The sequence below is a fragment of the Maniola hyperantus genome, chromosome 7 (assembly GCF_902806685.2).
Source record: "Maniola hyperantus chromosome 7, iAphHyp1.2, whole genome shotgun sequence".
In the NCBI taxonomy this organism is placed as follows: Eukaryota; Metazoa; Arthropoda; class Insecta; order Lepidoptera; family Nymphalidae; genus Maniola; species Maniola hyperantus.
This window is the reverse complement of record NC_048542.1, coordinates 8,348,496-8,376,191: the sequence shown is the minus strand read 5'-3', so window position 1 is coordinate 8,376,191 and position 27,696 is coordinate 8,348,496. Positions and strand designations below refer to the sequence as shown.

The 27,696-nt window shown below is 38.9% G+C and overlaps 2 protein-coding genes across 2 annotated transcripts; one reads left to right on the top strand and one right to left on the bottom strand.

Moving 5' to 3' along the window:
- Positions 1-263: 263 nt before the first annotated feature.
- LOC117983997 (chromaffin granule amine transporter-like) lies at positions 264-6,722 on the bottom strand. The gene is made up of 12 exons (XM_034970644.2): positions 6,619-6,722; positions 6,234-6,350; positions 5,734-5,895; positions 4,988-5,161; positions 4,293-4,391; positions 4,161-4,201; positions 3,658-3,825; positions 3,050-3,211; positions 2,290-2,443; positions 1,591-1,721; positions 536-804; positions 264-492 (listed from the first exon to the last, which is right to left on the bottom strand). Exons 1-11 carry the CDS (start codon positions 6,707-6,709, stop codon positions 706-708), a joined length of 1,398 nt encoding a protein of 465 aa, XP_034826535.2. The 5' UTR covers positions 6,710-6,722; the 3' UTR covers positions 264-492; positions 536-705.
- Positions 6,723-8,648: 1,926 nt separating this feature from the next.
- On the top strand, positions 8,649-27,475 carry LOC117983996 (beta-1,3-galactosyltransferase 5-like). The gene is made up of 3 exons (XM_034970643.2): positions 8,649-8,895; positions 24,030-24,343; positions 24,919-27,475. Exons 2-3 carry the CDS (start codon positions 24,080-24,082, stop codon positions 25,828-25,830), a joined length of 1,176 nt encoding a protein of 391 aa, XP_034826534.2. The 5' UTR covers positions 8,649-8,895; positions 24,030-24,079; the 3' UTR covers positions 25,831-27,475.
- The last annotated feature ends 221 nt before the right edge of the window (positions 27,476-27,696 follow it).

Here is a 27,696-nt window from a genome sequence, read left to right as displayed (position 1 = left end):
GACTATGGTGCACATAGTGAGATAAGATATATTGCTTTCCTGGCTTAGTTCTAAATATTTAGAACCTAAGATAGGTTCTACATGTTTAGAACCTAAGATGTTTACCTAGGACTAAGGCAGGAAATTTCATAACTACCCAACCTATATTATAAACCTACTTATACCTAACTTTTTAGGAAAATTGGTTTTCAGTAGACATTTTAAAGGAGTTGGAAAAAAACGCTTGAATAATTAATATAGCAATTGATTTAATATAGGTAGGTACTCTTACAAACAGCAAAATGATTTTATAGGTATCATGTATAGTAAGTACTTACCTAGGTAAGTATAACTAAGTAGGTATGTGTTTATTGTGAATACTATTATATAAAACACAACACAAAAGACGTTTCTAAGAAGTAAGTACCTATAGTGCGCGACAGGTCGAGATGGTATTCTGGGAGGGAATGCCCCGCATATCAGCATAGCCACCGTGCTAATCCGGTATACGCGCTAACGCGGGTAATGCGCATTGAATTATAATGTACCAACGTACCTCAATGGTAACGCGAGGGTGTGCGGAGCGCACCCGCGCCTCCTACGCCGTTTGCCATCTCAACCTGTCGCGGACTATAGGTATGTCCGTTATAGACTGAAACCATCCAGCTGATGTGCCCCAAGCCAAGCCGGTTTCATGAGAAAAGTAAAGCAAAAGTTTGGTGTACATTAGTGCTTTATTTGGTCAGCGCGTGCAGTGATCCCCAATGGTGTCAGCTCATCGCATTCTACGTCACTTTCATCTTCAGACGTTTCACTTGCTCCCCACTGTCAATCAAATGGAAAATATCTTATTACTTATTTATATTACCATCTTCTATTTCTATATATTTTGTTACTAGGTAGTAGGTACCTACGCGCATTACCCAAAAGCAACCATAAAGACTTTCATTCGATCTCGAAGTATAGTTCGCGACAGGTCGAGATGGCAATCTGGGTGGGGACGCCCCGCGCTAACCCGGTGTGGGCTAGCGTGGGTGTGCGGGGCGTCTCCCCGCCTCATACCATGATTGCCATCTCGACCTATAGCCGTACAATAGCTACCTGTACATAATTAAAGGTGGACTTTCGTGTCAAGCGTCTGTGACGTCAATGACGCAGCGCTGCGCCACTGACGTCACAGATGCTCGACTCGAAAGTCCTGCATCTTGGTAACTCGAATTTAAATCAGGCGTACCTACTAAAGAGCAAAAATCAAAAATTTAATGTAGGTACCTAACTACTACCGGGTCAGAATAAGGATTCTACTGAGCAGAGCCGGCAAGAAACTCGGCAGTTGCTCTTTTCTAATCGTAAAAAGTTGCAATATGTAACAATACACTACTGCACCATCTTGTAAGCAACTGAAAGCTCAGCCGGTTGCTTCCACGCAACTTTTATAATTATGCGCAGCGTTATACTTACCTAAGTTCTGCGTTTATCCTTGTATTTATAATCTATACCCGTGCTCAATAGGCATCATATTCTTTTTCTGCTCATTTGAATAAACCCTAGGGCATGTAAAAATACTTCATATTCTAGGTTTTGTACCTATTTTGGTTATTATCATTTTACCTTTTCTGAAAGCGGATATTCAGAAAGTACGCTGTAGAGATAAACGGCGTACAGTATGTTGGCAACGCCTAGGAATCGCAACGCGGTCTCGAATCCCGCACACCACGACACCACACCTCCCATCACTGGACCTATACAAACAAACCAATATCAAATAACACATCATGTACAGTACGCGGCAGAAAATATTGAACATCGACTAGGTTTCTTAGAGCGTTGCCTCTGTCGTTGAGACCGACAAAACGTAACATAGGTATGACTATGAGTGACAGAGACAGCGCTCTACAAAGCCGAAATCTCATTCTAAAGGTCGATGTACAATATTTCTTGCGGGCTACTGTAGGTAACTATACCATCTATTGTAAGTATGTGGGCCAGGATAAAGTCTAACCTGACTTCACAACTCCTTTGTAGGTAGGTAAGTAGGTACCTAATTGGGAATCAACAGCTAAAGAAATGATGAATAATAATTATAATACCTAGTAATTGGACTGGTCTTTTGATGATTATCAGCCATCGAGTCAGCGTTGCGGTACGATGCCGGGTAGAAACCAAAGGGTTTAATAAAAAGCCCGCTTCCATCTTAGACTCCATAATCACTTACCACCAGGTGAGATTGCAGTCTTGGGTTAACTTTTATATTTAGGTAGGTATCAATTTCCACAATAACTATGGGACTTTACTTATTTGGCGGCTCACCGATCGCATACGCCGCACTGGAAGCGGCTTGGAGCAAAGCAGCGCGGTGCGGAAGGGCGCGCGACCTCTTCGCCAGCAAGGCGGGCACCAGCGCCGCATCCGCCGCGCCCAGACCTCCGCCTAGTGCTGCTTGCGGAAACGCTAGCCAGCCCACCTGCACACGTTTTCTAATACATTATCTATTGGAAGCCAGGACTAGCAGGGCGGCTTTGATGCAACATCTATAGACACCCATTATATTTTATTCGGACTAAGTATAAAATTAGATGGACAGGAGACACCTTCGCGTCTGGTCTGCAACAATTTTTAAAAACTAGAAGCTGTTTCAGTTGCCACCATGTTGCCACTCTTCCGCCAAACACTTTGCATTCCGGTACGATGTCACGTAGGTATACCTATAGTAGGTACGCGACAGGTCGAGATCGCAATCGGGGTATGAGGCGGAAGGACGCCCCACACACTCGCACTATCCCGCACTGGATTAGCTCGAGGAGTGTGTGGGTGTGCGGGGCGTCCCTACGACCCACCTGATTTCCATCTCCACCTGTCGTGTACTATACCTTGTTAAGGCTTTACTATCTACTCCCCACACCCATTAGAAATAGAACTTTTTAAATTTAGGTAGGTATACCTTTTAGCTTATTGTGTACCATCAATGATTACAGCTTCCTGTACATAACACGATGGTATAAACCTGTTTAATTTTAGCGCGCTTCCATCACACGTTGCAGAAGACTAACTTAAAATTGTAGGTACAAACCGAAGGAGCATGTGGTACAGCCAACGCCGCACAACCGACGCACAGAACAGCGGCTATGGCGACACGCTCGGGTCCCAGTCGCTGTGCAGGCGAACCCAGCCCGCTCGCAGCCAGCAAGTAACCCGCGCTGTCCGGCAGGAACACTGCGCCTAAGGCCCATCGCTAAGTACGCAAAAAATGGGTTCTCAATATACCACGGAACTGGAAGTACCTAATCTGATCAGTTCAAAGTTACAGACACAATGTCACATTGCAAAAATGCGTAAGATTCAACAAATTAATTTAATCGCAGTGAGATATACGAAGGCAGATAGTATCATGGTATGATAATATAATGCCTTTGTTTCTGGAGATCCCAACAAAATAATCAGGGAACCAATTTAAAAAGATTAGGTCTATTTGATCACTACAGAAAGATTAGGTCTATTTGATCACTACAGGCATAAGGTTTCTGCGGTAGTGGAGGGGTGCGGAAGGGGTGTCAACTGTCATGACGTAACGCGAGAGCTCAGTGATTAGTCGACTTGTCGCACACAAGCACCGCTCCACTACCGCAGGAGCCTACTCAGTTATGCGCTATACCTATAGTACAGGTATCTTATTTATACCTCAGGATGGAATTTGTGCATGATCCAGAGTGGTAAGCACGGTTCAAGCGCTGCCATAACACACGTAGTCAGCAGCACAGCCCCAGCGCAAGCCCCCGTCGCACCTCGACGCGCTTCTCCCCACATAACTCTTGCTCCAGCACTAGCAGTGCTCGCTTCATTTGAACCCTTGAAAATAACACTGATAGTGCAAAGAGTTCAATAATAAAATACCGTACCAATATAAGGTTTACCGTAAGTCGTAACCATAACCGTACCTACCGTCTCTTATTTGTCTTCTAAAATTACTCTCAATTTTCGGCCTCGTGCAAAGGAAAATAACTGGTAACCGACAGCGTGGACGTGGAAAGGAAAAGATGCTGGAAGGACAGTATTGTTAAAGTCACCTCCAAGGATCTGTTCAAAAGATACAGAATTGCATTTGTGGGCTTGATTAAGTAATTTGGCATAGAGAGTTACGACCGTTAGTATTGAGGCAGACTAGAAAGAATGAATAACCTTACCGTGTTGTACTCTTCTTTATTGAGGAAGATGTACTGCATTCCTAAAACGATGGATGTATTATAGCACCTATTATTCGAACAGATATAACAGTAAAAATATATTTATATAATGTTTCCGTAAAAAATAGCTACCAAGATTGATCAAAAGCGCTGTCGCGATAAGTTGAAATGGCGCGGCTGAACTCCATAGCTTGTATGCTGCGCCACCAAATGGGTACCCGACCAACACTCCTGCAACAAATTGATAAGAAATGAGAGTGACCGATGAGTTGAAATTGGGGACCATAATGTGAATCTACTACAGAACTTGGTTGCTCCTTTCGTTGTGGGCCGAGAAGAAACAACAAGGCATGCTATACTTAGTTGCTAAAATAGACAGGAAACGGGACAAAAATAAGACACGAAAAAAATTGATTACGCTGCGCTTTATACGCATAGTCCGCAACAGGTCGAGATGGAAATCGGGTTAGCGCGTGTGCTGTGTGGGTGTGCAGGGCGTTCCCTCCCCGATTGTCATCTCGAGCTGTCACGTACTACTTCTAGTCTAGGTCTAGTCATTACATACTCTTTGTCTTAACAGTATGTAATCACTTCGGACTTAAGCACGTCTTTGTTCTCTGCTTAGAGGTTTACTGAGTGCAACAGTTCCACCCTACGTAGTAGCTGAGACAGGCTTAAGTTAAGGATCTATTACACAGATGATTTTAGGCATCAGGCACATGAATGCAAATAAAAATGTAAATCTCTACAAACTAGGAGTCCTTCCAAACTATCGCTGGTAAAAACGCCTAGAGGGATTATGGTATGATAATAGAAGTTTAGTTTACCAAGTGCAACAGCCCCAAGTAGCGCGGCGAGCGCTCGATGTCTGCGGTGCGGTGGAAGAGCTCGTGCTACCAGAGCAAGTCCTGCAACCCCTCCTAGAGCCGCTCCTGCTCCTTGTGACGCCCGCCCAACACCTGCGCATACCGCGCCACCTCGACCCGCACAACAACCAAATACTGGACATATATTAAAAACGAGTAGGGTGATTATTCTGGATTATTTAACAGCTAGGTAGGTATATCATGTCCCTAGAATTAAAGATTATCTTTATCACTCTTTATCTTGATGCTAGATGGAGGTATAAACTATAAGTAGGTAATGGATGAAGTACCTAGGGTTAAAAATAAACATTATTGTAAGAAAATATTCGTGGTGGTATTTATAAGCCATGACTCTCAATTAATGAATTCTTAAACGATCTCAAGCATGTTTACCAAATATGTGACCCAATTAAATAAATTAGGTAGGTATGTATAACCTACTATTACAATCTTGAAATCACGGTTTTGTGATAGTGTATTAACGATTACAAGTTAGGAAATCCCCACTGATATTTAAGCGAAAATTTAGGGAAGCAGAGGTCTTATGCCATAGCCCATAACCTTCACATTTCCCAAGGGCCACATTGCTTTTTTGGTTGCTTGGTGTGTTATTTCCAGAATGGTTGAAGTATTAGTCAGTCACGACATGACATGTACCTATTGAGCAACGTAAAACATTTTTTCATAAGATAAATTAATATTCAAACCAAGAGCAGCAGTGGCCAGCAAGGCTGTGGCTAGGCGCAGGCCAGTGGCTGGGCCGCGGCAAGCTGTGAGCGTGGCAGCAGCAGGAGTGACGAGGAGCTGAGTAGCCGCTTTTGCACCCAGCACTGCACCCACTATGGCTTGAGATGTGCCTACGCCTCTCCCTGCATAAGTCGCCAAGGATAAAAGAGTTGGACTGTACACTATGCTATCGACAGTTAATAATTTCGTATCCAATGTTGGTTAGCTTTAGAAGTTGCGTTGCGGTTGGCGCAGTCCACAATGCCTTATTAACGATTTTTGCGTGAACGATTAAAGGTCTAGATTATTGAAATACCTAAGTTATTATATAAATAAGTTATTCTAAGCAAGTTAAGTAATTATCTACGATCGATATAAATTTCAGAAGCATCTGCTAAATTGTCCAGTATAACTTTTGAAAATGACTAAAGTAATCGCACTGGAAATAGGTTGGTAAGGATTAATAAGGTGAGTCAATTACCAGGATCTTGGTGTGTGATCCGATGCACGGTTGTATTGAGAAGCGTGGCGAGCGGTGCGCCGTGCTCCGTCCAAAGCGCCAGCGACTCTCCTTGCACCCAATCCGGAATTATGGGCACTGTCAACCATTGCATCCAGTATTTTTCAATACGATCGTTAGCTACAGACCTAATTGGAAGAAAACGTTTGCCCGAACATAATGCTTTTACCTACATCCGTATTCCGTAAGTAAAGCGAGGAAGATCAGAAGAGCAGGCACATACCTACAGACTAGACAGTACCGTCACCACTCACCAGGTACCTTCTTTCTACGGACTCTAGAAATGCGTCACTAAATTATTCAAATTAATATGTTTTATTAACAATAAAAAACACTAACTACCTACCTAGCACAGTCAGAAGAACGTTGTCCAGGAAAAATGTCAGATAGACCAAAGCAAAGGCAACCAATCCCGAAGTCTGCGTATATTCCTGCATCCTTGCTCGATGCGTCGACGGTCCGAACAAGACTGCGGGGATGTGATAAAGAAAGATCCACCCATATTTCATGGTGCCCCATCTGTACCTACCCCTGCTTCGCAACGATAAGAGCCAATTCATTTTCAATCAGTGTTCGCTCGCGCGTGTACGTTTTATTAGAATTTAATGCCTTGCGGATGCGGCTTATGAGATAACTGGGGAAACGGATAGATTTTGCTTTTAAACCGATTTTAACGAAACTACCTCGTCGTATCATATTGCGCTGTTGTTTAAAAGGGTTCTAGGTTCAATTTTCGATTTGAATACCTACCTATAGATACCTATTCGTAGAAAGCGTTCATCATTATCATCATATCAAAGGATGTGGATGCCCCCATAGTTGAACATAGGATTTCCCTAGTGAGCGACCCCATACTTCATCCTCGACCCAGCTCATCTTGCCAGAAGGCTCCCACGCAACGCTTATTAATACGCAGTCTCCAATCTACGGCTTTTCAGCTCAAATGGTCATCGCTCCTACGACAAGACGTATGACCTATGAAATGCCTAACATAATAACCCTTTCTATAGCTCTCTGAAGTCTGAGCGACTATGAATTTCTGGTGATAGTCGAAGAAAAAATAACACTTTTTTTATTTTCATGGCGGCCATTTTGAAATGTTGACTATTTTGTTGTTATAGCAGTAATAAAAATACCTACACATTCTGTAAAAATTTCAACTCTCTACCTAAGTCGCTTCACGAGATACAGCCCGCTGACAGACAGATGGACGAACAGACGGATGGACAGCGGAGGCTTAGTAACGGAATCAAAACACCCTCAAGACAGTGCAAAAACCTCAACATGCTTTAAAAATTAAGTACATTAATTAAATATATGCTTTTATTGCTTTGACGGATTAGTTAGTGATGATAGTAGATTAGTTTTTGTGGGTGATTGATTTTTCATAGTTAAATGCTATTATTTTCATTAAGTCGCAACGCAACCTAACAACGATGTTTCTTGATACGTTTACAAAATACAATGTTACCCGTGACTACCGACAGTATTTCTAAACTGGTTTCACTATACTCTCTGCTAGTTTTTAAACGTTAATACGTCAATGTCCGACGCGTTTGACGTTTGACGCAAGCGTCACACGTCACTGTCAATTTTTAGGGATGAGTATCGAAATAAAAGTATCGATACTTTATTCATCTCATTTGTAGCACGATCGCAAACGAAGATATCGATAGGTACCAATATTGGACTCACTTTAAAAATATGAATACAATACATGGCAGAAAATAATGTACATCGACCTTTAGAAGGAGATAGCGGATTTGAGCATTGTCTCTGTCGTTGAGGCGTCGTTGAAAACATATTCAGGTCATATTATAGGTCTGAGACCTGAGTGACAGAAACAACACTCTACAAAGCTGAATTCAATACAATACAAAGCTGTCATTCTAAAGGCCGACGTACATTACTTTCTGCCGCGTATCTACTGTAATTATTTATTCAGGGTATCGTGTAGGAACTTTTGGATTGAAATTCAGGACATAAAATCGAAGGAATTGTTTAATAAAATATATATAACTATTAGGCTCTCTTAGCCATTTGGAGACATAATTGGGGATTTATTTAGTAAACAAATCATGAAATTGAGCTTTTAATGCTGGCTGGACATTATAAAACTTTTGCACATTAAAAATGGTGAAAATATTATTGATATCTAATATTGATACGATTAGCAATAGGTGGCATTTTTAGAAATAACTACAAAAGTGTGGAGCCCAGTGAAGTGTCAATTCTTAACTCAGTGATTTATAAAGTATCAAGTACTAAAATAATAGGTACATCATATTTTATAACCAAAGTATCGGGTATACTCGTTTATCGATACTTTTTGCGAATCCCTAAACTGAAACTCATTTGCTTCATTTGTCGCGAAACTGTCAGGGAGGGAGGTTGATTTGTTCGATACCTACTTTCTCTGCGTCCGCGATTGCCGATTCTGTTTTAATGACGCGAGATATTATGCACCTGCGCCATACCTTTTTGACCAGCAGAATGTTTAATATCTTAATTGGTGTCAATACTCAGTGAATTGCCTAAAATCAGTTGCTGTCTGTGACTACTCTCACGTCCTCCCTTGCCCCATGCACTGATTAAGTGATTATTGCTTCCTTTTAAAATTATGGTAAGTTTCTGCCTAATTATAATTTAAATAACATAAATAATAGCCTTTTATTACATTTAGAAAGATGCAACAACCTCAACTTATTTTCAGTTATGTTGTGTAGGGGTGTCTCTCTGTTTTATAAATAAGTTAATAATGACTGGAGCGTTTTCACGAAAAAGCTCCAGTTTTGTTTGATTTTGATTATTAATTTGTTGCCTAGACACCTACTGCTGTTTTGTTAATAGTAAGTTATAGAATTGGGTCTCATTAGAATTTGGCAAAATTACAATTTATTATATCCTGTTGGTACCTTCATAGTAATTATGATAATGTACTAAGTGGGTACTTATTTGGCTACATTATTGTTGCATAGATGGCAGGCGTCCTTTGTGTGTTGTTTATATTTATAAGTTATGTTTGTTTTTAACTTCTTAAACTACCAAGCTATGATTTAGGTTTAACCATCATAAAAGCTCTTATACAAAAATAAAAGCTCCTGTTTATCATTAATCATTATACATTAAACAAAACTAATGAAAGTAGTCTGAAATGACAAATTAGGAAAGTAGTTACTTACTTTTATTCTTCGGAATAAATCCTCATTAAAAATTGAATATTCAATTTTGTAACTTTCTATTTACTATAGTGTATTTTTTCTATTAATTGTTCTAGTGTATTTTTAGGGTTCCGTACCTCAAAAGGAAAAACGGAACCCTAATAGGATCACTTTGTTGTCTGTCTGTCTGTCTGTCAAGAAACCTACAGGGTACTTCCCGTTGACCTAGAATCATGAAATTTGGAAGGCAGGTAGATCTTATAGCTGACATTTGGGGAAAAATTTGTGTCACTCAAGGCTTTTGCACACTGGACATATGTTTTTTCTTCAATTACTCATATTAAGTAAGTAACTGAATAATCTTTGTTTGAAATTTTAAATGCATAAACTGAGAATTAAGTACCTAACTAAAATAATATATTATGCTATGCTTCGCTGATGACAAGACACATAATAAACTATTCAATGTTTAATTACTGCTGTAATATCTTAAAAATGGTTTCCAATTGTCCCATAAAACAAAAATACTTCGTTATGTAAGCAGTTTGGGATGTATTATGACTACTTTGCTGCAATACCTATTAGGGTTCCGTACCTCACAAGTAAAAACAGAACCCTTATAGGATCACTTTGTTGATGAGTCTGTCTATCTGTCTGTCAAGAAACTTATATGATACTTCCCGTTGACCTAGAATCATGAAATTTGGCAGGAAGGTAGGTCTTATAGCAGGCATGAGGGGAATAATCTAAAAACCGTGAATTTGTGGTTACATCACAAGAAAAAAACTAAAATGTGTTCATGAACAAATATTGCTATTTTCTACTTTCAAAGCAAGATTACTATACCAAGTGGGGTATCATATGAAAAAGCTTTACATAGTTGCACGTTCCAAAATAGATTTTTATTAATTTTTAGGCATAATAGTTTTTTACTTATTGTGCAAAATGTCGATAAAATATGATTGTAGTACGGAATCCTTAGTACGCGAGTCTGGCTCGCAATTGGCCAGTATTTTATGTATAATATATGGAACTGCAGGGCTTATGACTAAAATTAACAAAGTTCAGATCAATTTTTCATACAAAATGTAGCCTAAGTCACCCGGACCATAAAACCGAATCAATTGACACTTCATTCATCAAAATCGGCCCAGTAGTTTAGGCTTTACGGTGGAACACACAATTACATACGTACATATATAGACTGTTATAATCATAACCCTTCCTTTTGCCTTTGCTTTCATACAAAATGTAGCCTATGTCACACGGACCATAAACCCGAATCAATTGACACTTCATTCATCAAAATCGGCCCAGTAGTTTAGGCTTTACGGTGGAACACACAATTACATACGTACATATATAGACTGTTATAATCATAACCCTTCCTTTTGCCTTTGCTTTCATACAAAATGTAGCCTATGTCACACGGACCATAAACCCGAATCAATTGACACTACATTCATCAAAATCGGCCCAGTAGTTTAGGCTTTACGGTGGAACACACAATACACATAGATACAAACATACATACATACATACATAGACTGTTAATAATCATAACCCTTCCTTTTGCCTTTGCCGTACTCAGGTACAAATAAAATAAAATTAAAAATTAAAATTCAATAAAAATTTAATTGAAGCAATTTGTTAAGTAGGTAGGTAGTACTTTAATTAGACGTACTATAAATCCACAAAGCCACAATTATTATATTGCGTGACAGGTCGAGATGGCAATCGGGGTGGGAACGCCGCGCACACGCACAGCACCCGCGCTACCCCGGTGCGGGCCAGCGCGGGTCACGTGCGGGTGTGCGGGGCGTCCCCCTGCCTCATACCCCGATTGCAATGTCGACCTGTCGCGTACTATACCTTACCTATTAAATATAAGTGTAATATTATAATTTATAACTAAAATCTAACTAAGTAGGTACCTAATTAGCTTTATCAGAACCAGAACTGATTAGGTAGGTATATGTATTTACATAGTTAATAGGTAGGTACTAGACAGGTACAGTACGTGGCCGAAAGTAATGTACATCGACCTTTAGATGGAGATAGCAGATTTGTAGAGCGTTGTCTCTGTCGTTGAGACCGTCATATAGGTAAGAGTGACAGAGACAACGCTCTACAAAGCCGAAATGTCATTCTAAAGGTCGATGTACCTACATTACTGCCGCGTACTGTACCTATCGTTTAAAAAATAATGACCATCAATAAAGTTTAGCCTTGAAAACGAGATCGATTTTGTTTTAATTATGTTAATTTTTGAACAAAGTAGGTAACCCGCGCTGTTTTATAAAAAGGTCTTGCGATTAAATTCACTTTTGATTTTTCTAAAAATATTTCATTGTTTATTGCTAGGTATTACTTATTTATGGGTTAGTACAATCACACTGTACTTTGATGCATAATATGCCGAGAGCTACCTAGTCAATGGTGAATATTATGTTAGTTAATCTAAAGTAAGAAATTCTTCAACATCGCCAGAGATAGTGAATTAAAACTTATCTGGGTAGTAAGGTTCTTTGTAACTTCTTACTCTAAAATAATCCTTTATATCAATTTTTAATTTAATAATTCTAATAATATTTTCAATTTAATAATTCTAGAATAATCATTTATAGTCTATTTAGTTTAATTTACGAAATATGCATATCGCCAAATTAGAATCACTGTAACTTCTTGTTCTAATATAATAATAATCCTTTATAGTCTATTCAGTGTAACTGAAACGTACGAAATATATCGCCAAATTAAAAAATCACTCATAGTTAAGGTTTTTATCTAGATACTACTAAATAAAATTGAAGTTTCTGTCTTTAATTTCGAAAAAAACTCAACTCAAATTAAGCTCATGGTAAATGTGCCATAACTGAATCACACGTTTTTAAATTTTTTCTCTGTCTTTTTAAACGGGCTAATCTTTGGAATGGCTTAACCTATTTTGACGAGACTTTCACGGACAAGTATAGGATTAATTAAGGAGTATACCTTGGGCTACTTTTTTAACCGACTTTCAAAAAAGGAGGAGTTTTGTTTTTCTACATATACACTGAAAGCTTCCGAGATTTCTGATCCGATTTGAGTAATTTTTTTTTCAATCGATAGAAAAACTTTGCGACATTGTCCCATAAAAAATAAGGATTTCAACTCCTCAATCCTGATGCTGTACGGAACCTGACCACAAAAATTGATGGAATTTAGAAACTGTCGGTATTAAATTGATGATATTTGAGGTACCTACCAAGTAATGACTTTTTGAACTCGATGACCCAACTTCTCAGCCCTGATGCTATAAGGAATTGCATTCTTAAATTGTGGTGATCCCACGGGAATTTTAAAGAATCATGCGTTTAAGTGTTTTTACGAAATTTCTTACTGAGATATCTTCATCTCGGTTCCGGGCTACCACGGATAGACTACTTTATATGTCCTGGAAAATCAAAAGTTCCCACGGGATTTTTAAAAACTAAGTCCACGCGGGCGAAGCCGCGAGCATCAGCTAGTATTAAATATAAATTATATCTCAAATCTGACGCTGAGGAAGAACGATAATAAGTCATCAATATGGTAATACTATGAACTAGTTATTTTATGTAAGTAATATATTCAACATTCAACTAAGTATTAATAAAATCTATATGAAGTTTAAGGTCTGTGAGCATCTACAAGGTTAGTTAGAAAAATACCCGAGGCAAACTGGCGTCAAGTGGTGTAGGATTTTAGAGGTTGTCTGTTCTTCATTGCTCAAGTTTCCTCAGTTTTCCATTAAGATGTTGAATGACTTTGGTGCTCATAAAGAAAAGTTCTTTGTTTTGAGAGGAATCGGTTTAGTAGTCGGTCTCTGTATAGAAATTTTCTTTGATGTTATTTTAAAGACTCGAAATAAAACGGGTAAATCAAAAATTGTTTTTTTTTAATTCGTTTAATAGACCGTACATACCTAGTTGGCTTTTACGATCGATCTCACTTCACTGGGAATTTGGCTTTTTAACGCGATCATTAGGTAGGTACTGTACCAAAAACTTCACTATTGACTGTCAGTCAACTCATCTGTTTACAAGTCTGTAGATCCTTCGCAGTGATTTGTAGTCTTCGCTACATAGTAGTTATAAATCGCATCCTTCTCGACAGGCTAAAATTAATAATGTCACACACTTCGTTGTTATTTATTGTTCAACATCCCAAGGGAATCTATACAACAAACTCGTTTAGCTTTTAATCATGATACAGCTACTTAATCAATTGAGAATCTTGTTACTTAACAATTTGAATGCGGGCCAAAATGGTATCCTTTGCAAGGGTAAGTATAGTACGCGACAGGTCGCGATGACAATCGGGGTATGAGGCGGGGGGACAGACGGGGGCTGAGCGGGTGTGCGGTGCGTCCCCACCCCGATTGCCATCTTGTCATCTGTCGCGTACTACACCTACTAGGAAAAACACTACCCTAATATCTCAATACTCATTTTTCATTATGTTTGTCCTGCTATTAAATATGTATCTAATACCTACTCTGGCTTCGAATCCTGTACACTATTATCTACTGATGGCCTAACTTCTGAAAAGAATTCTGTTAGAACGTTTTCAGTTCGCAAATCATAGGACCCATGTTCTTTCGGAAATTCTCTTAAATACACAACCAATTTAGCTTTCAATTAACTATTGCCTTCAAATTAGTTATGTAGGTACCGTAACTTCTCCTTAACGGTCTAGACTAGCTTTACTGGGAATCATTACAATCCGGTTGGACTTTCAGTTACTGACTGTGGACAATGTTGCGCCACTCATGTTTTTTGCAATGCGTTTGAATTCGTTTTGGAAACTGAAATTTGATATCTAGTTTCTCCGTACATCTGCGAAATAAAATCAATCAAACATTCAGTTCAGGGTCCATTATATTCTTTAACGATAAACTCTATTGAAATTCATGAAAATTCAAAAATTTTGAGATACTAAGTAGGTAAGTTAGGTATCCATTGCAAAGTCATACTGTAGGAACAGGAATGTTTTGTAATTTTCACACCTTAGCTGAAGTATCAAAACAAGTGCCACAATAATTTATGAACTCGTGAGAGACGATCTTTTTTCACATCTCTGGTCTCTACCTTGTAGTGACCCCAATTTACATTAACAAATAATTGCTATTTTTAGATTATTTACCTAAATATTAGTAAGTTTCTTGGTTGAATCGTGTCGGCCAAATGACAAAAGTAAATCTCAATATACATAAAGGAGAAAAGGACTTAGTCATCAAATCGATAAAACTCCATGAGCTACAAGTCCGAAATACTGCATGGTCGCTAAAACGCAATATTGCGAACTTCCACCCCCCAAAATGGTTCATAAAAATCTAAATAACAAATAGAAAAATGTTAAATAAGCATGTGGAAGGAAAAAAAAGGAGTGAACTACCAAAGAAAAGTTGGATGGATTGCGTGAAAGAGGATATATGCGTGTTAAAGGGATGGATAATAATATGTTGACGGTTGACAGAAGCGAATGGAAGAAGACAAGTTGTGCCGACTCCACTTAGGGTTGGATAAGGTCAGGAAGAAAGAGATGATTGGTATAAAAGAATAAACTGAATACCAGACACATATTATTATCGTACAGCTCAAATCAGTGGATCTAGAAACTTGAAATTTTTGCCTGCTGGTTTTCACTATAACAAGGATTTTCAGCATCCGAACAAAGCCGCCCCGGCTGAGTTATTTTTTTTCTTTTTAATAAAGGCTAGAAAACATTAGCTGCTGTAGATTCAGTAATCAATATACGGTACACCGAAAGTACAAATCGTTGTAAGTCGTCAAAAAGCACTCAAAAGTAGGTAGGTTTGTTTTCTTATTGATTTGATTAAGCAATAGGCTAGTTGACACTTTTTTTAAGTTGGTCTTAAATGGTTAATATTTGTCCTATTAGATCAAAAAAATTAACACTATATTTTTTTGCGCCCTAAAAACCGTAAAACTTTAATTTAAAAATATATTTTTCTTAGACAGGTGAAAACACTGTCGGCCATGTTTGGCCGATAGATTATCTGTGCTCTGACGTCATGCATTTGTAAACAACAGCATAACCTCCCAAAGTTTAATAAACATGACTTCTATACTAGTTTACATGAAAAATATAGTAATTATCGTTATTGAATCATCCGAGAATGTAAAAAACGCATCGTTATAGACCACAGGAAAGTTGTGGACTAGAGTGCCCAGTGAAATAAATATACGTAACACGCGAAGACTTGCTTAAAGGGATCCTATATGACTAACGACTTCAACCCAAATTTATTATTGCAAAGATCACTTTGTTGTAAGTCTTACTTAATAACTTATTCAGTTTATAAAGAGAAAACGATATTTTTTTACGTTTACTATGAGTTTTTAGAAATATATAAAAACTAGCTTATGCTCGTGACTTCGTCCGCGTGGACTTCATAAATTTCAAACCCCCATTTAACTCACTCAGGGGTGGAATTTCAAAAAATCCTTTCCTAGTGGATAGCTTCTCTTTACCTACAAAGAACACACAGACCAAATTTCATGTATCTAGGACCAGTTGTTTAGATGTTTAGGCTGTGCGTTGATATATAAGTTAGTCAGGACTTTAAATTTTATATATATGGATACTACGTTAGTTCCCGCGTGACATAGGGATGACATTTCTTTGTTTACATATTTAATGACGTCACATCATGGCTGACAGCGTTTTCTGCGTTTCAAATAAAAATAAAAACTGTATTTTTTTAAATTGGATTTATATATCCATCCTGCGTTTTTAATAATTGTTATTGATATATTTCGTTGTCTTAAGCAAAATACTATAATAAATAATCATTTATTGGACGAAATTAGATATGAGTCAAGTAGCCCATTACTTACTATCCAATTTCGGCTCGATAAATCAAGGTAAAATAAGGTAATACTGGAAAACATAAACAGTTATTCTTTAACTAATTAAAAGTAATTACTTCAGGCAAAAAAATAATCTAAATGTTTTGATAAAGGAAATATTTTTCTCTGAAGTTCTGCAAGAAAATATATTCCTCACGCAATCCTTTGAATCGTGTATGAGTAACTTGGTCATATTTACCAATCAGTTAGCTATGTCTAAACCCGCTTGTTTTGCGTTGCAATAAACCTGTTTGGAGTGACGTAGTAGATCTGGTCGTCTACCTTTGCAGTGGCAATGTCATGTAGGTACCCGTGTATTGGGAGAATTACTAGGCGGCAACTAGTTGTACCTACTTGTAAAAAATAGCAAAAACTAGACTGAAGAATATGTGAGTTGGTGCTGTTGACTCATTGACTGTGGTTTAGTATGTAGTACAGTTTCTACTGGACTTTTTTAGTTTTTGGTTTTAGTTTGGTTTGTATTATATATGTATGTATTCTAAATAATATACTTGGCTTTTTTCGATTATTAATCTTAATATATAAAAGGAAAAGCTGACAGACTGACTGATCTATCAACGCACAACTCAAACTACTGCACGGATCGGGCTGAAATTTGGCATGCAGTAAGTGGCAGATTTCGTTAAGTTTTTGACTGACTTCCAAAAAGGAAGCGGTTCTCAATTTTTTTTATGTATGTACAACGATTTTTTCGAGGTTTCTGGACCGATTCGCAATTTTTTTTTGATCAACAGAGGAAGTTTCCGTGGTTGTCCCCTAAAAATAGGGATAAACCATAAACCATAGAGATTCAGGAAGCCTAAATCATTTTACGGTAATAAATATTACAGGATAAATGCCAAGCATAGATTTGGTTATTGAATTCCAAGTCCCAACTCTTCAATCCTGATGCTGCAAGGTACTTGTAGTGGTTTTGGAAGTCGGTTTTTTTGATATTTTTTTTAAATAATTGTTTCAGTAGGTACATAATATTCAAATATCAAATTAACAGGGCCAGAATTTGTGCTAAGTAAGTATTATTTTTTGTAAATATCAACAGGTCTAAAAGCTGTCGAGGTTTCGTACAATCGTACAAGGTGTCATCTAAAGAGAACGACTTGGCTGGCAGTTCTTGAGCATCGTCTTTGAGTTACTGAAGTCTGTAGACCATCTCTCCCAAGTTTCTTCCAGGGCCAAAACTAAAATAAGATAGACATTCGCATTGTAGAAAATATGTAGAGTCATCATTTCAACCCTGAAGTGTATTTGCTCGAGTGATTATGTCGGTCGCGAGTTCGCCATCAACTTAAAACGTTTCAACTTCATTTTGATTTGTGTATAACTATTCTCGGATGTATAAAAAACCCAGTAGTTTCGTATAGCTTCGATTGTGTGTTGTTCAATTTTCCATTTACTGTCTTCACCGCCTAGAGTTTCGAGTTCAAAGTGATCAGTTTAAAATAAATACTAAATACGTGAATTAGGTAGGTATCCCGTCCCGTTTCTATATTATTCCGTCTCTCGGAAGCCTGCACTAGCGTACCTACTGTTTTCAAAGCTGTGGAAAATTCATTCAACTTAAGTAAATATATCTACGAAAAATCCATTTGACTCAAATTAATTTCATAGCATATACCACGTACAAGGTCAAAACATAATTTGATAATTTCACATGCGTATAGGTACCTCTGGGCATTGTAGCTATACCTTGGTCGAATACTGTTAAACTATTCCATATCTATTAATTCAATATGAAAATGTGACGCCGTGCAACGACCGAATTTGTTGGTAGTTTGTAGGTAGGTACTAATACGAGATAGGTACATAATATAATTGGATTGAGCCTTGAGGTTGTTCAACAACTAAAACATGTTTGATGCTTGTAATGTGCTTACGTCCGCCTTGAATTATTGCGTACTACGTAAGTCTCTTAACTAATCCATTTACACTTAGGTAATTCATAAATGTAAGGTAATTTGCCATTTTATTTGTTGCTTTCATTAACTGTTACAGTATCTAGTAATACAGTAAAACTAATACCAAAGTTTGAGTGATATGTGGAAAATTAGTTACGAAGTTCTCTGGAATCAACTTAAAAAAACCCGGCACAGTGCGAGTCAGACTCGCGCACCGAGGGTTCCGTACTCGGGTATTTTTTTTGACATATTGCACGATAAATCAAAAACTATTATGCATAAATAAAAATCAGTTTTAAAATATACAGTTTAGCTCGTTCATATTATGATACCTCACTTGGTAATAGTTATCTTACTTGGAAAATACTAAGTAGGTAGGTACTAGGTACTATTTAGTTATTGCTCTCACTTTGTGCTAATATCCATAGATTCGAAAGTTTAATTATAATCTAAGGGTATTATCCTTTTCAGATTTTCCAATATTTGTTTGAAAGTTAAGAGGTTGAGTCATCTAACGTATAAATACCACTTTAGGGGCTCATGGGGCAAACCTCTGGGGCGAGGGCAAAAATTTGCCGATCAAAGAGTATTTTTTGAACCAATCCCTTATGTACTTCCAATAATAATTGTATCAAGTAGTGCGCGGTTTTTCATTATTATTTACGTATGTACCTGAGTATAGATTTCCTTTTACTTCATTATACCTTTAAAATGCGTAAAAATAAAACGATTTAACATGAAATCGCCACAATTATTCACGCATAATAGGTATGTTATTGGTCAGGAGCGTAGATGGACGCGCAGGTATTCTGTACATGTGTGGTGCCGTTAGCAGCGAGTGGTCGGGGCCTTGACCCCTCTGACCACCTCAGTCCTCACCACTGACTCACCAACTACCTGCACTAACTCGTGTAGCATGGCTTCCTAGATGAGATGCAAACATGTTGAGTGTCATATTTCTAGGTAGTCACTTCCGTATTAGTACTTCCCAGTCCGAAAGGTATTTATGTCTATGTCTGTCAGCTGTAAAATCTTTTTAACGGCATAACTATGCAGTGGAACGAAGTCGCCTTCGCCGATATTTTGACGACCTCCCTGGCGCAGTGGTAAGCACTGTGGTCTTATTAGTGGGAGGTCTTAGGTGCGATTCCTGGCAGGGGTTTTCAATTTTATAATTTCTAAATTTTTGGTCTGGTCTGGTGGGAGCTTCGGTCGTGGCTAGTTACCAGTTACCACCCCACTGGCAAAGCCGTGCCGCCATGCAATTTAGCGTTCCGGACTCCAGTACGACGCCGTGTAGAAACCAAAGGGGCATGGGGTTAATAAAAACTGCCATACCCCTTCCAGGTTAGCCCGCTTCCATCTTAGACTACATTATTACTTACCACCAGGTGAGGTTGCAGTTAAGGGTTAATTTGTATGTGAATATTAAAATTAAAGTGGGACGGTCGCAATCACCTCTGATTGGCTGTCACTGTCGCTACTTGCTAAAACATATTGCTGCAGCAATGCCATAAATTCTGCCAATCACTGCAATTGAGATAATAATGATTGATGCAGCTTTTTCGGAATCGTTGCCCTGTTTAACATGTGAACTTATCCGGTCTGGGTAAAAACCGATAAAATTCCGCTTGTATCGATTGTAGGTATCATGAAGTAAAAACTCAACGTCTGACTCATATTCGTTTAAATTAAAACAAACCTAGTTACTCATAACAAACTTTCTGTAGCGCTTGTTTCATTTGTAAGCGAAACTTTCGTCGCTTCTTGGTCCTTGATGAGATGGACTGTAAAAGCAACGTCGACCTTATCTTTCAAATTGTATTGTTATGGTCTATTCCATTTCCAACTTCCAATATTATCATGATAATGTGATATTATGATGAAAACGAATATTTGGATGCAGGATGTGCCAACAGTCAAGTACAAAACTATTATAATAATTAAAGAGGTTTAGCCTAAGTCTTTATTATTTTACCAACAAAACGTGACAACTTTGACCTCGCTGGAGAAGATTGCAGGTACCTACTCGGACTTACCTACATAAACCAAAACTTATAACATCGTTGTATGATGCCTAATGTCTTCTATTATTTAATCAGTTGCTTGATCAAGAAACAAATAAAATTGAGCATATTACACTCGTAACAACAAAAAGACGGATATAATATCTAGATCAAACGATTAAGGATACGCGAAGAAATTGAGATTAAACTTTGGACTACGAAGTTGAGTATACTTACCTAATCGAGAATGGAGCTAAACCAAAGGTTTGACTTTTGATTATGCGTTCCGGCATGCCTAAGAATTGCCTAGGCCGATTAGCCGATGGCGTGGCGTTCCAGCTTTGGTCTGTAACATAGACATGAGTTGCTGGCCAACACAAGTAACCTAATACCAACGAACTACTATATTTATAGGTTGTTGGTTAGTCCCTAAAATCATTGCATAGGACTGCAGATTGATTAAAAGACTGATTTTTATCAGATTGTTTTAATATATTGCTGGAATTTCCAGACGATTTTTTTTACCTTTTTCCTCTCAGTTATTATGTTTCTCTTCAGGTAAGCATTATCTCTATCACTGTCTTTGACAATAATCTTATGCAATTTTCTATTGTTCCGTTAAGGAAAGGCGAACATAAAGGTTGTAGCGTGATCAAATAAAGAGGAAAGAATTTCAATTTATTCGCCAAATTGATTGGTTCCGGTGACTAATTTAAGTTATACCTACCAGAGATAGCACCTATATATGCAACTATGCAGAGTTGTTGAATAGTCCGGGCAATCGGGGCATGAGGCGGGGGACGCCCCACACACACGCACGTCACCTGCATTCGCCCGCACCGGGTTAGCGCGGGGGCTGTGCGGGTGTGCGGGGCATCCCCACCCCGGTTGCCATCTGAACCTGTCGCATACTATAGGTAGTACAGCAATTATACATTACTTAGTCCATCGTTTCATTGCAACAGCAGGCACACATAATTTTAACAACACTAACAGGACTTGACCCATAAAAAAATACAATTCCAGTGCCTTCTTTCAAATAACTTATATACAAAAGCAACGAAAAAATAAAAGTCGCCAATCTCCATCACTAAAGCCAGTCGAATTACTTAACAATCAACTACCTATTCCGTACGTAATTTAGTATTACAGATGGCCTTCATTGTGCACATCGTCTACATTAATTTGGTCTCGGCAGATATTTGGTACAAGATTTTGCAAGCGATGCACCTACCTACTCGTACTTGTGGTCCATTAGAGAATAGATTTTGCTGTAAGTATTGCCAATTGGATAACGCTGATGGACTGGCGTGCTAGAGTCGCGAAGACTAATGCTTGAACCAAACGAGCGAATGCTCGCTCTATCCCCAATATTTCTTTTCTTTGGATAAATAGAGACAGGGTAATACTTAATCTCCGTTTATCTCATACTCGTAAGTAGGCATAATAAACAGGTGCACAACAGGTTAACAAATTATAATCAGAAGTTGACTGTGGAGCCTGGAGATAGAGCGAGTATTCGTGTGTTTAATCTAACTCCACGTGCTCCATCATTCGTTTATGAAGTTATCGTCACTCACGATTGACAGAATTGCCCGATGCAGAGTGTAGCATAGATAATACTTAGTATAAATGCAGATGCAAAAATAGGAAAATTGAGATCGCCTTTGTTTGTTTTTGTATTCTAGACTTATTACATAGATTTTTTCAGTATCTAAACAGGTTCTGCTATTAATAGAAAACCAGAATCTCTGTAAGGCAGGTTCCAAGTTTTTATAAGAAGCAATTAGGTATTATTGTTAAACCTGACCTCCGTGGCTCCTACCAACTACCATCCCTTTCTTCCTCCAACGAAAACGGAAAACGGTTTTCAATGAAAACCGTTTCATAGGTACCTTATTGGTAAATTAAGGATGTGAATATTGTGAACGCCCTTTATATTGGCGCTAATTCCCGCGGGCATCTGTAACCTGCGTTAGCTGAAACATGAAACTATATCTGATAACTTGCCAACATTGACGCTGTAGTATCGCTGTTAAATGTGGCAATTAAAATTTCCGTTCAATCCTATACCTGTACTATAATATTTTGCGAAGTGCATATTGCAAAGCCAGTACGGCGCGGCGCGGCCGGGGTGATTACGTATCTCGCGACAGACTTGTGACAGGCGTATCTCGCGATCGTTGCTGTCAAACGTCACACATAACAGCGGCTAGAGAGAGACAGCAATAGCCACAAAGCAAGATAAGAAGAAGAAGAGAGACAGCAAATGAACTGTCGCATTGCTACTGCTGTCGCGTTGCTGTCGCTACTGCAACGTTTTACGTTATCACCCCGCGGGTCAATTATTATACTCGTGACTCTCAAATCTTCTAATTATTTAAAATGAAGAGGTGACTGACTGACTGACTGATCTATCAACTACAGGACCGATGCAACCCCTAGGGGGGTAATTTTGATAACATAAATTGATTTATTTTATATATTGATTTAGTCATCGTTGTCTGCGAAATCTTGTGAAGACCTTTATAGATAAGCAAATAGTTTTAAAAAACCGGCAAGTGCGAGTTAAAATCGCCCATTGAGGGTTCCGTAGCTTTAAAAGAAACATTGTGGCTGATTCCGTTGTACACAATCTCTAAACTAAACTAAAATGACACGTCTAAATCTGTTGCTAACCCTTTCATAATGTTGCTTGAGGAAAAGGATAGCACTAGATTTAGACCTGTTAATTTAGTTTAGTTCAGAGACAGCGTACAAGAGAATCGGCCCCAATCTCTCTATTATTAAGTTTAAAACCCAAACAGATTTTATTCTTTTGATTGAATGAAACAAATTATTTTAATTAAGTCATCGTTTATCGAAATCTCCCATTTCAGCCCCTTTTGTCAATAAAATTTTAAATTACTGTAATATAATATTTTTAAAATTCTTCGATCTTTCATTTGCAATAAGATTGTGCAGGCATTATTTAAGTAACTACTTACAACTTTTCAAAATTTCAAGAGATAGAGAGTTATTGAAATACGCAGGTGTGACCGACGCGGACAGTCTTCACACCTTGTTCCATTCTTATCATTTTGGTACGGAACCCTAATACGACATTATAATGAGTAATCCGTGTTCAGAAAATCTTGTTAATCAAGGATCGTGTTCGGAAAATGGCATGATCAAATAACCTTGTAGCACTGGTATAGTTCTTGCATTTCACGAAGGTCACTGACTCATGCTTGTGTTTAAGTCGTATCGGTATACGTAAGGTAGGTACGTACACTAAATGTGTGCGTTTGACAGCGCTTGCTCGCGACTGATTGGTCCGACATGCACGCACACTTACGCAATGTCCATATAAACGACGTTACCACACGTAAAGTTCACTAGCCTTCTTGAATTGCAAGAACTGTAATAGGTATAACATATAACTAACTACCTTTATTGACGATACGCGTTCCCTTTCTGAAAGCTTTTTATGAAAAAAAAAAACTAAATTAAGTATATTATCCGGTATAACGTTCTGTCCGCGTAAATTTCGTATTTTTAAAAATCCTGTGAGAATTCTTTGATTTTTCGGGTCAAAAGTCCTATATCCTACCTCTGGGCTGCAAGTTATCTCTGTGCCAAACGACAAAATCAGTTAAACGGATGGGTCGTGAAAAGCTAGCAGACAGACAGACAAATTGACAGACAGATACACTTTGACATTTATCCTATTAGTATGGAAGTTTGGATAACGTACTATATTTATTTGGTTTAAAAACAAATCTCTTTTATTTGGCAGGTGCGGTCTCGTGAAATGCTATCGCCGGTTGGGTGGATTGGGTGATCGCGATGGGCGCCATCGGCGCGGGCGGCATGGTGCGGCGCTCGCACGCCGCCGCGCTCGCCACCCTCGCCGCGCTGCTGCTGCTGCTGCTGGCGAGGCAAGCGCCCGCGCCGCCGTCGCGCCCGCGACCCGCGCACCTTGACCCTCTCCGCACGGACGCGCTGCCGCCGCCCCAGCCGCTCGTCCACACTACCAATATCCAAGCGTCCAAGATTGAAGCCTCCAAGATTGAAGCCTCCAAGATTGAAGCCTCCAAGATTGAGTCCACCGTAAGTATCAAAATAATTATAGAATTGCTCATCAGAACTCAGAATGTAGAATACTTGACTCAAGTATCAAGCAAACTTTGTAAACCCTCAAAATGCCTCAAGCAAAAATCTACGAGCTTGACGTCAAGCCGCTGGACCGTCCCGGAATCTCTTAATGTCTAGCTTATTCGGCTACGAATCATAAAGATCCTGTCCCGGTTTGAACCCCGTTTCGGCGCTAAAAAGTTAATAGGTTTATCTGTTATAAATTCCTAAGGAATTTAAAAATTTAAGCAGGCCAGAGTTTATTTGTTGACGATGTTAGATCCCGTGCCTGTGTAATGTACGTGCGTGGAGAGCACATAGTGCTGCCGGTCTTGCGCCTGATCTCACACCCATTGTGTTGGATTCCCGTCCCACCAGGCTATAGGTATGAGAGTTCATCTGAGTATTTGCTTACAGATTTTGTACACTACAATAATTTTCTTCTGCGTAGGTATTTGGTTAATATCCGCTGAGATTGGCTGCCGCGGCCGTTTGATCAGAAGGACTTGCGACTTGACTTCGACCTGTGAGATTTTATTTTTTAATTCCAGGTACGCATCGTTCCGCCCGCAGGCACTTCAGTACGAAATGTCACAGCAGCGCCCTCCGCCGCGCCCACCGCCGCGCGCCGCGACCCGCGCGTCGTGCTCACGCGCGACATGTACGTGGCGGGGCACGAGCGACCCCACCCCGAGCTGTGTCCAGCGCTCGGAGCACATCTGCGCTTGCTGATCTTGGTCACATCAGCGCCGTCCCATTCCACAGCCCGTGATGCTGTGCGGCTCACGTGGGGGCACTACGCCGCCCGCCGGGACGTCGCGTTGGCGTTCGTTCTCGGTTCTCCGCCTGATTCCATGCGTCCCGCGCTCGAAGCCGAAGACGCATTGTACGGTGATCTCATCGTCGGACGCTCGCTCGATTCCTATTCCAATCTGACCCTCAAAACATTGTCGATGCTAGAATGGGCCGATACGTACTGTCCGCGTGTTCCGCGGCTTTTGAAAACCGACGATGACATGTTCATAAACGTTCCGCGCCTCTTACGCTTTGTGGCGTCGCACGTCAACGCAACGCGCACGATTTGGGGCAAAGTCGTCCGAAAATCGCTGCCGAAGCGAACGACGAAATCCAAGTATTACGTGTCTCCGCTGCAGTTTCCCGGAAAGGTGTTTCCCGATTTCGCGACAGGTCCTGCATATTTGCTCACGTCGGATGCTATTCGACCGCTTTTAGAAGCCGCACCCCACGAACCTTACCTGAGACTCGAAGATGTATTTATAACGGGCGTGCTCGGCGCACGGCTGGGGTTGAAACGCCAGCACGCGGCAGAGTTTTACAATAAGAAAGTGGCTGCACACCCGTGCGCCGTGCAGCGCGGCATCGCCATACACATGGTTCAATATCACGAACAATTCGACCTTTGGCGTAAGCTTTTGGACGGCAAAACAAAATGTGCCAGTTAGCGCCGATCAAACCCGTGAGATTTTGCTCGGTACGTCATTAAGGACTGATCCATCGTTGATCGCTGACCTAACTAAACATTGGAATCTCAAATTCGAAGAATAAATCGTAAATTTTTACGTAAATAAATACATTATAAAGTATTTAATAGGTAAATTCTAAAGTATCGTAGGCGTGCGATTGGTGTAGGCATTGTCACAAAACACGATTTGACTAGATTATTGTTTAAATGCGTTAAACAGTGGTAGCAACTCGAAACCGTAAATAACTCACGATTTCGAGGCAAAAATTGACTTTATGACTTCTTAATTATATGTAGAACATTAGCCAACTAGAAGAAATTAAAAAGGAAATGAAATGTAATCTTCCAAGAGAAAGTTTAAAGTAGAGCAGAAGATACTGCTAATCTTAGATCATTCCTGCAACTCGGTGAATCTTAATCTTTTATACAACTAAGCTATACCTACCTACTATGTGTTACTTAACAGTTAATGAGCTCTCTGAATTAAAGATCTGTATTTTATTGTAAAAATAGGAATATAATATGTGGCAGAGATGAAGAGTGAATATAAGTACATTACCTGGCATGAAGGATTACATATTGAACTTTAGAAAGAGATAAGGTTTCAAGAGCGTTGTCTCTTTTGTTGAGTCCGGCAAAACGTCACATAGGCACGAGTGATAGCGACGCTCTACAAAGCCAAAATTATTTCTAAAGTTTGATGTGTAATCTTCCTTGCCGGGTGCTGAACCTTTTGCTGACATGTCAGTAAGTATGTACAACTTGTGCTTGCGTGAAATAAGGCTCTCCTAATGATATTTTCCTTAAAATTTGTGAACTGCCTGAGGGAGGGTTTAATTCCTTTTACTCCAAATAGCTTTTTAGGGTACCGTATCTCAAAAGGAAAAACGGGACCCTTATAGGATCACTTTGTTGTCTGTCTGTCTGTCTGTCTGTCACGAAACCTACAGGGTACTTCCCGTTGACCTAGAATCATCAAATTTGGCAGGAAGGTAGGTCTTACAGCTGACATTAGGGGAAAAATATGAAAACCGTGAATTTAGGGTTACATCACACAAAAAAATTAAATTGTGGTCTTAAACTAATAATTAGTATTTTCAATTTTCAAAGTAAGATAACTATATCAAGTGGGGTATCATATGAAAGGGCTTATACCTGTACATTCTAAAATACATTTTTATGTATCAGTCTTTAAATTATCGTGCAAAATGTCACACAATGTGTGCACAATATAGGGCTACTTGTTCTGAGGGGCCTATAGAAATCGTATTAGAATCCCTCTTCACTTTGCCAAAATATATGTCACTACCTATTTTATAAAGACCTTAAAAAAATCTTGATTAAATATACTCCCGTTTTGCAGATGTTCCATTTTTTTCGAAAATATTCGAAATCTATTGAACATCTCATTAAATTCCGCCTGAAACAGTTAATTGACTGGGTCATTGGTTTTAGATGCCGCTTTACATGAATTACTATAAATGATATTATTTTTGTACTTTTTATTACAAATTATATTTTTGTATTGCTTTGATAGGAGATAATGGCCATTTTTGGTTATGTAAAATGTGTCGACGTTTGCTGAATTGTATAATTTCTTTTTGTTATACAAGATATTGATATTGTTTTGGTTTTTCTTTTAGTACTAGTAAAAAAAAACATTTATTTTAATAAGTTTTTAGACATTCAAAATAAGACTGCGTAAAAAATAGGTTAAAATTTCGTTTCGTGGTTGCCACTTAAAATAACGGATTTTTTAGGGTGAAGGATCTTTTAAGGCAATTCATGGGTGCCTTTCTAGCGCGAAAGGAGGCCTTATTAATTAAAATGGCATGTATCGTGTCCT

Bases quoted from the DNA above. Each gene is read 5' to 3' on its own strand.
- LOC117983997 (XM_034970644.2), bottom strand. From the start codon at position 6,709: ATGCAGGAATATACGCAGACTTCGGGATTGGTTGCCTTTGCTTTGGTC. The intron at 4,392-4,987 runs GTAAACTAAACT...AATTTGTTGCAG, and splicing joins ACTTGGGGCTGTTGCACTTG to GAGTGTTGGTCGGGTACCCA. The intron at 3,826-4,160 runs GTAAGGTTATTC...GTTATTTTCAAG, and splicing joins ATAAAGAAGAGTACAACACG to GGTTCAAATGAAGCGAGCAC.
- LOC117983996 (XM_034970643.2), top strand. From the start codon at position 24,080: ATGGGCGCCATCGGCGCGGGCGGCATGGTGCGGCGCTCGCACGCCGCC. The intron at 24,344-24,918 runs GTAAGTATCAAA...TTTTAATTCCAG, and splicing joins CCTCCAAGATTGAGTCCACC to GTACGCATCGTTCCGCCCGC.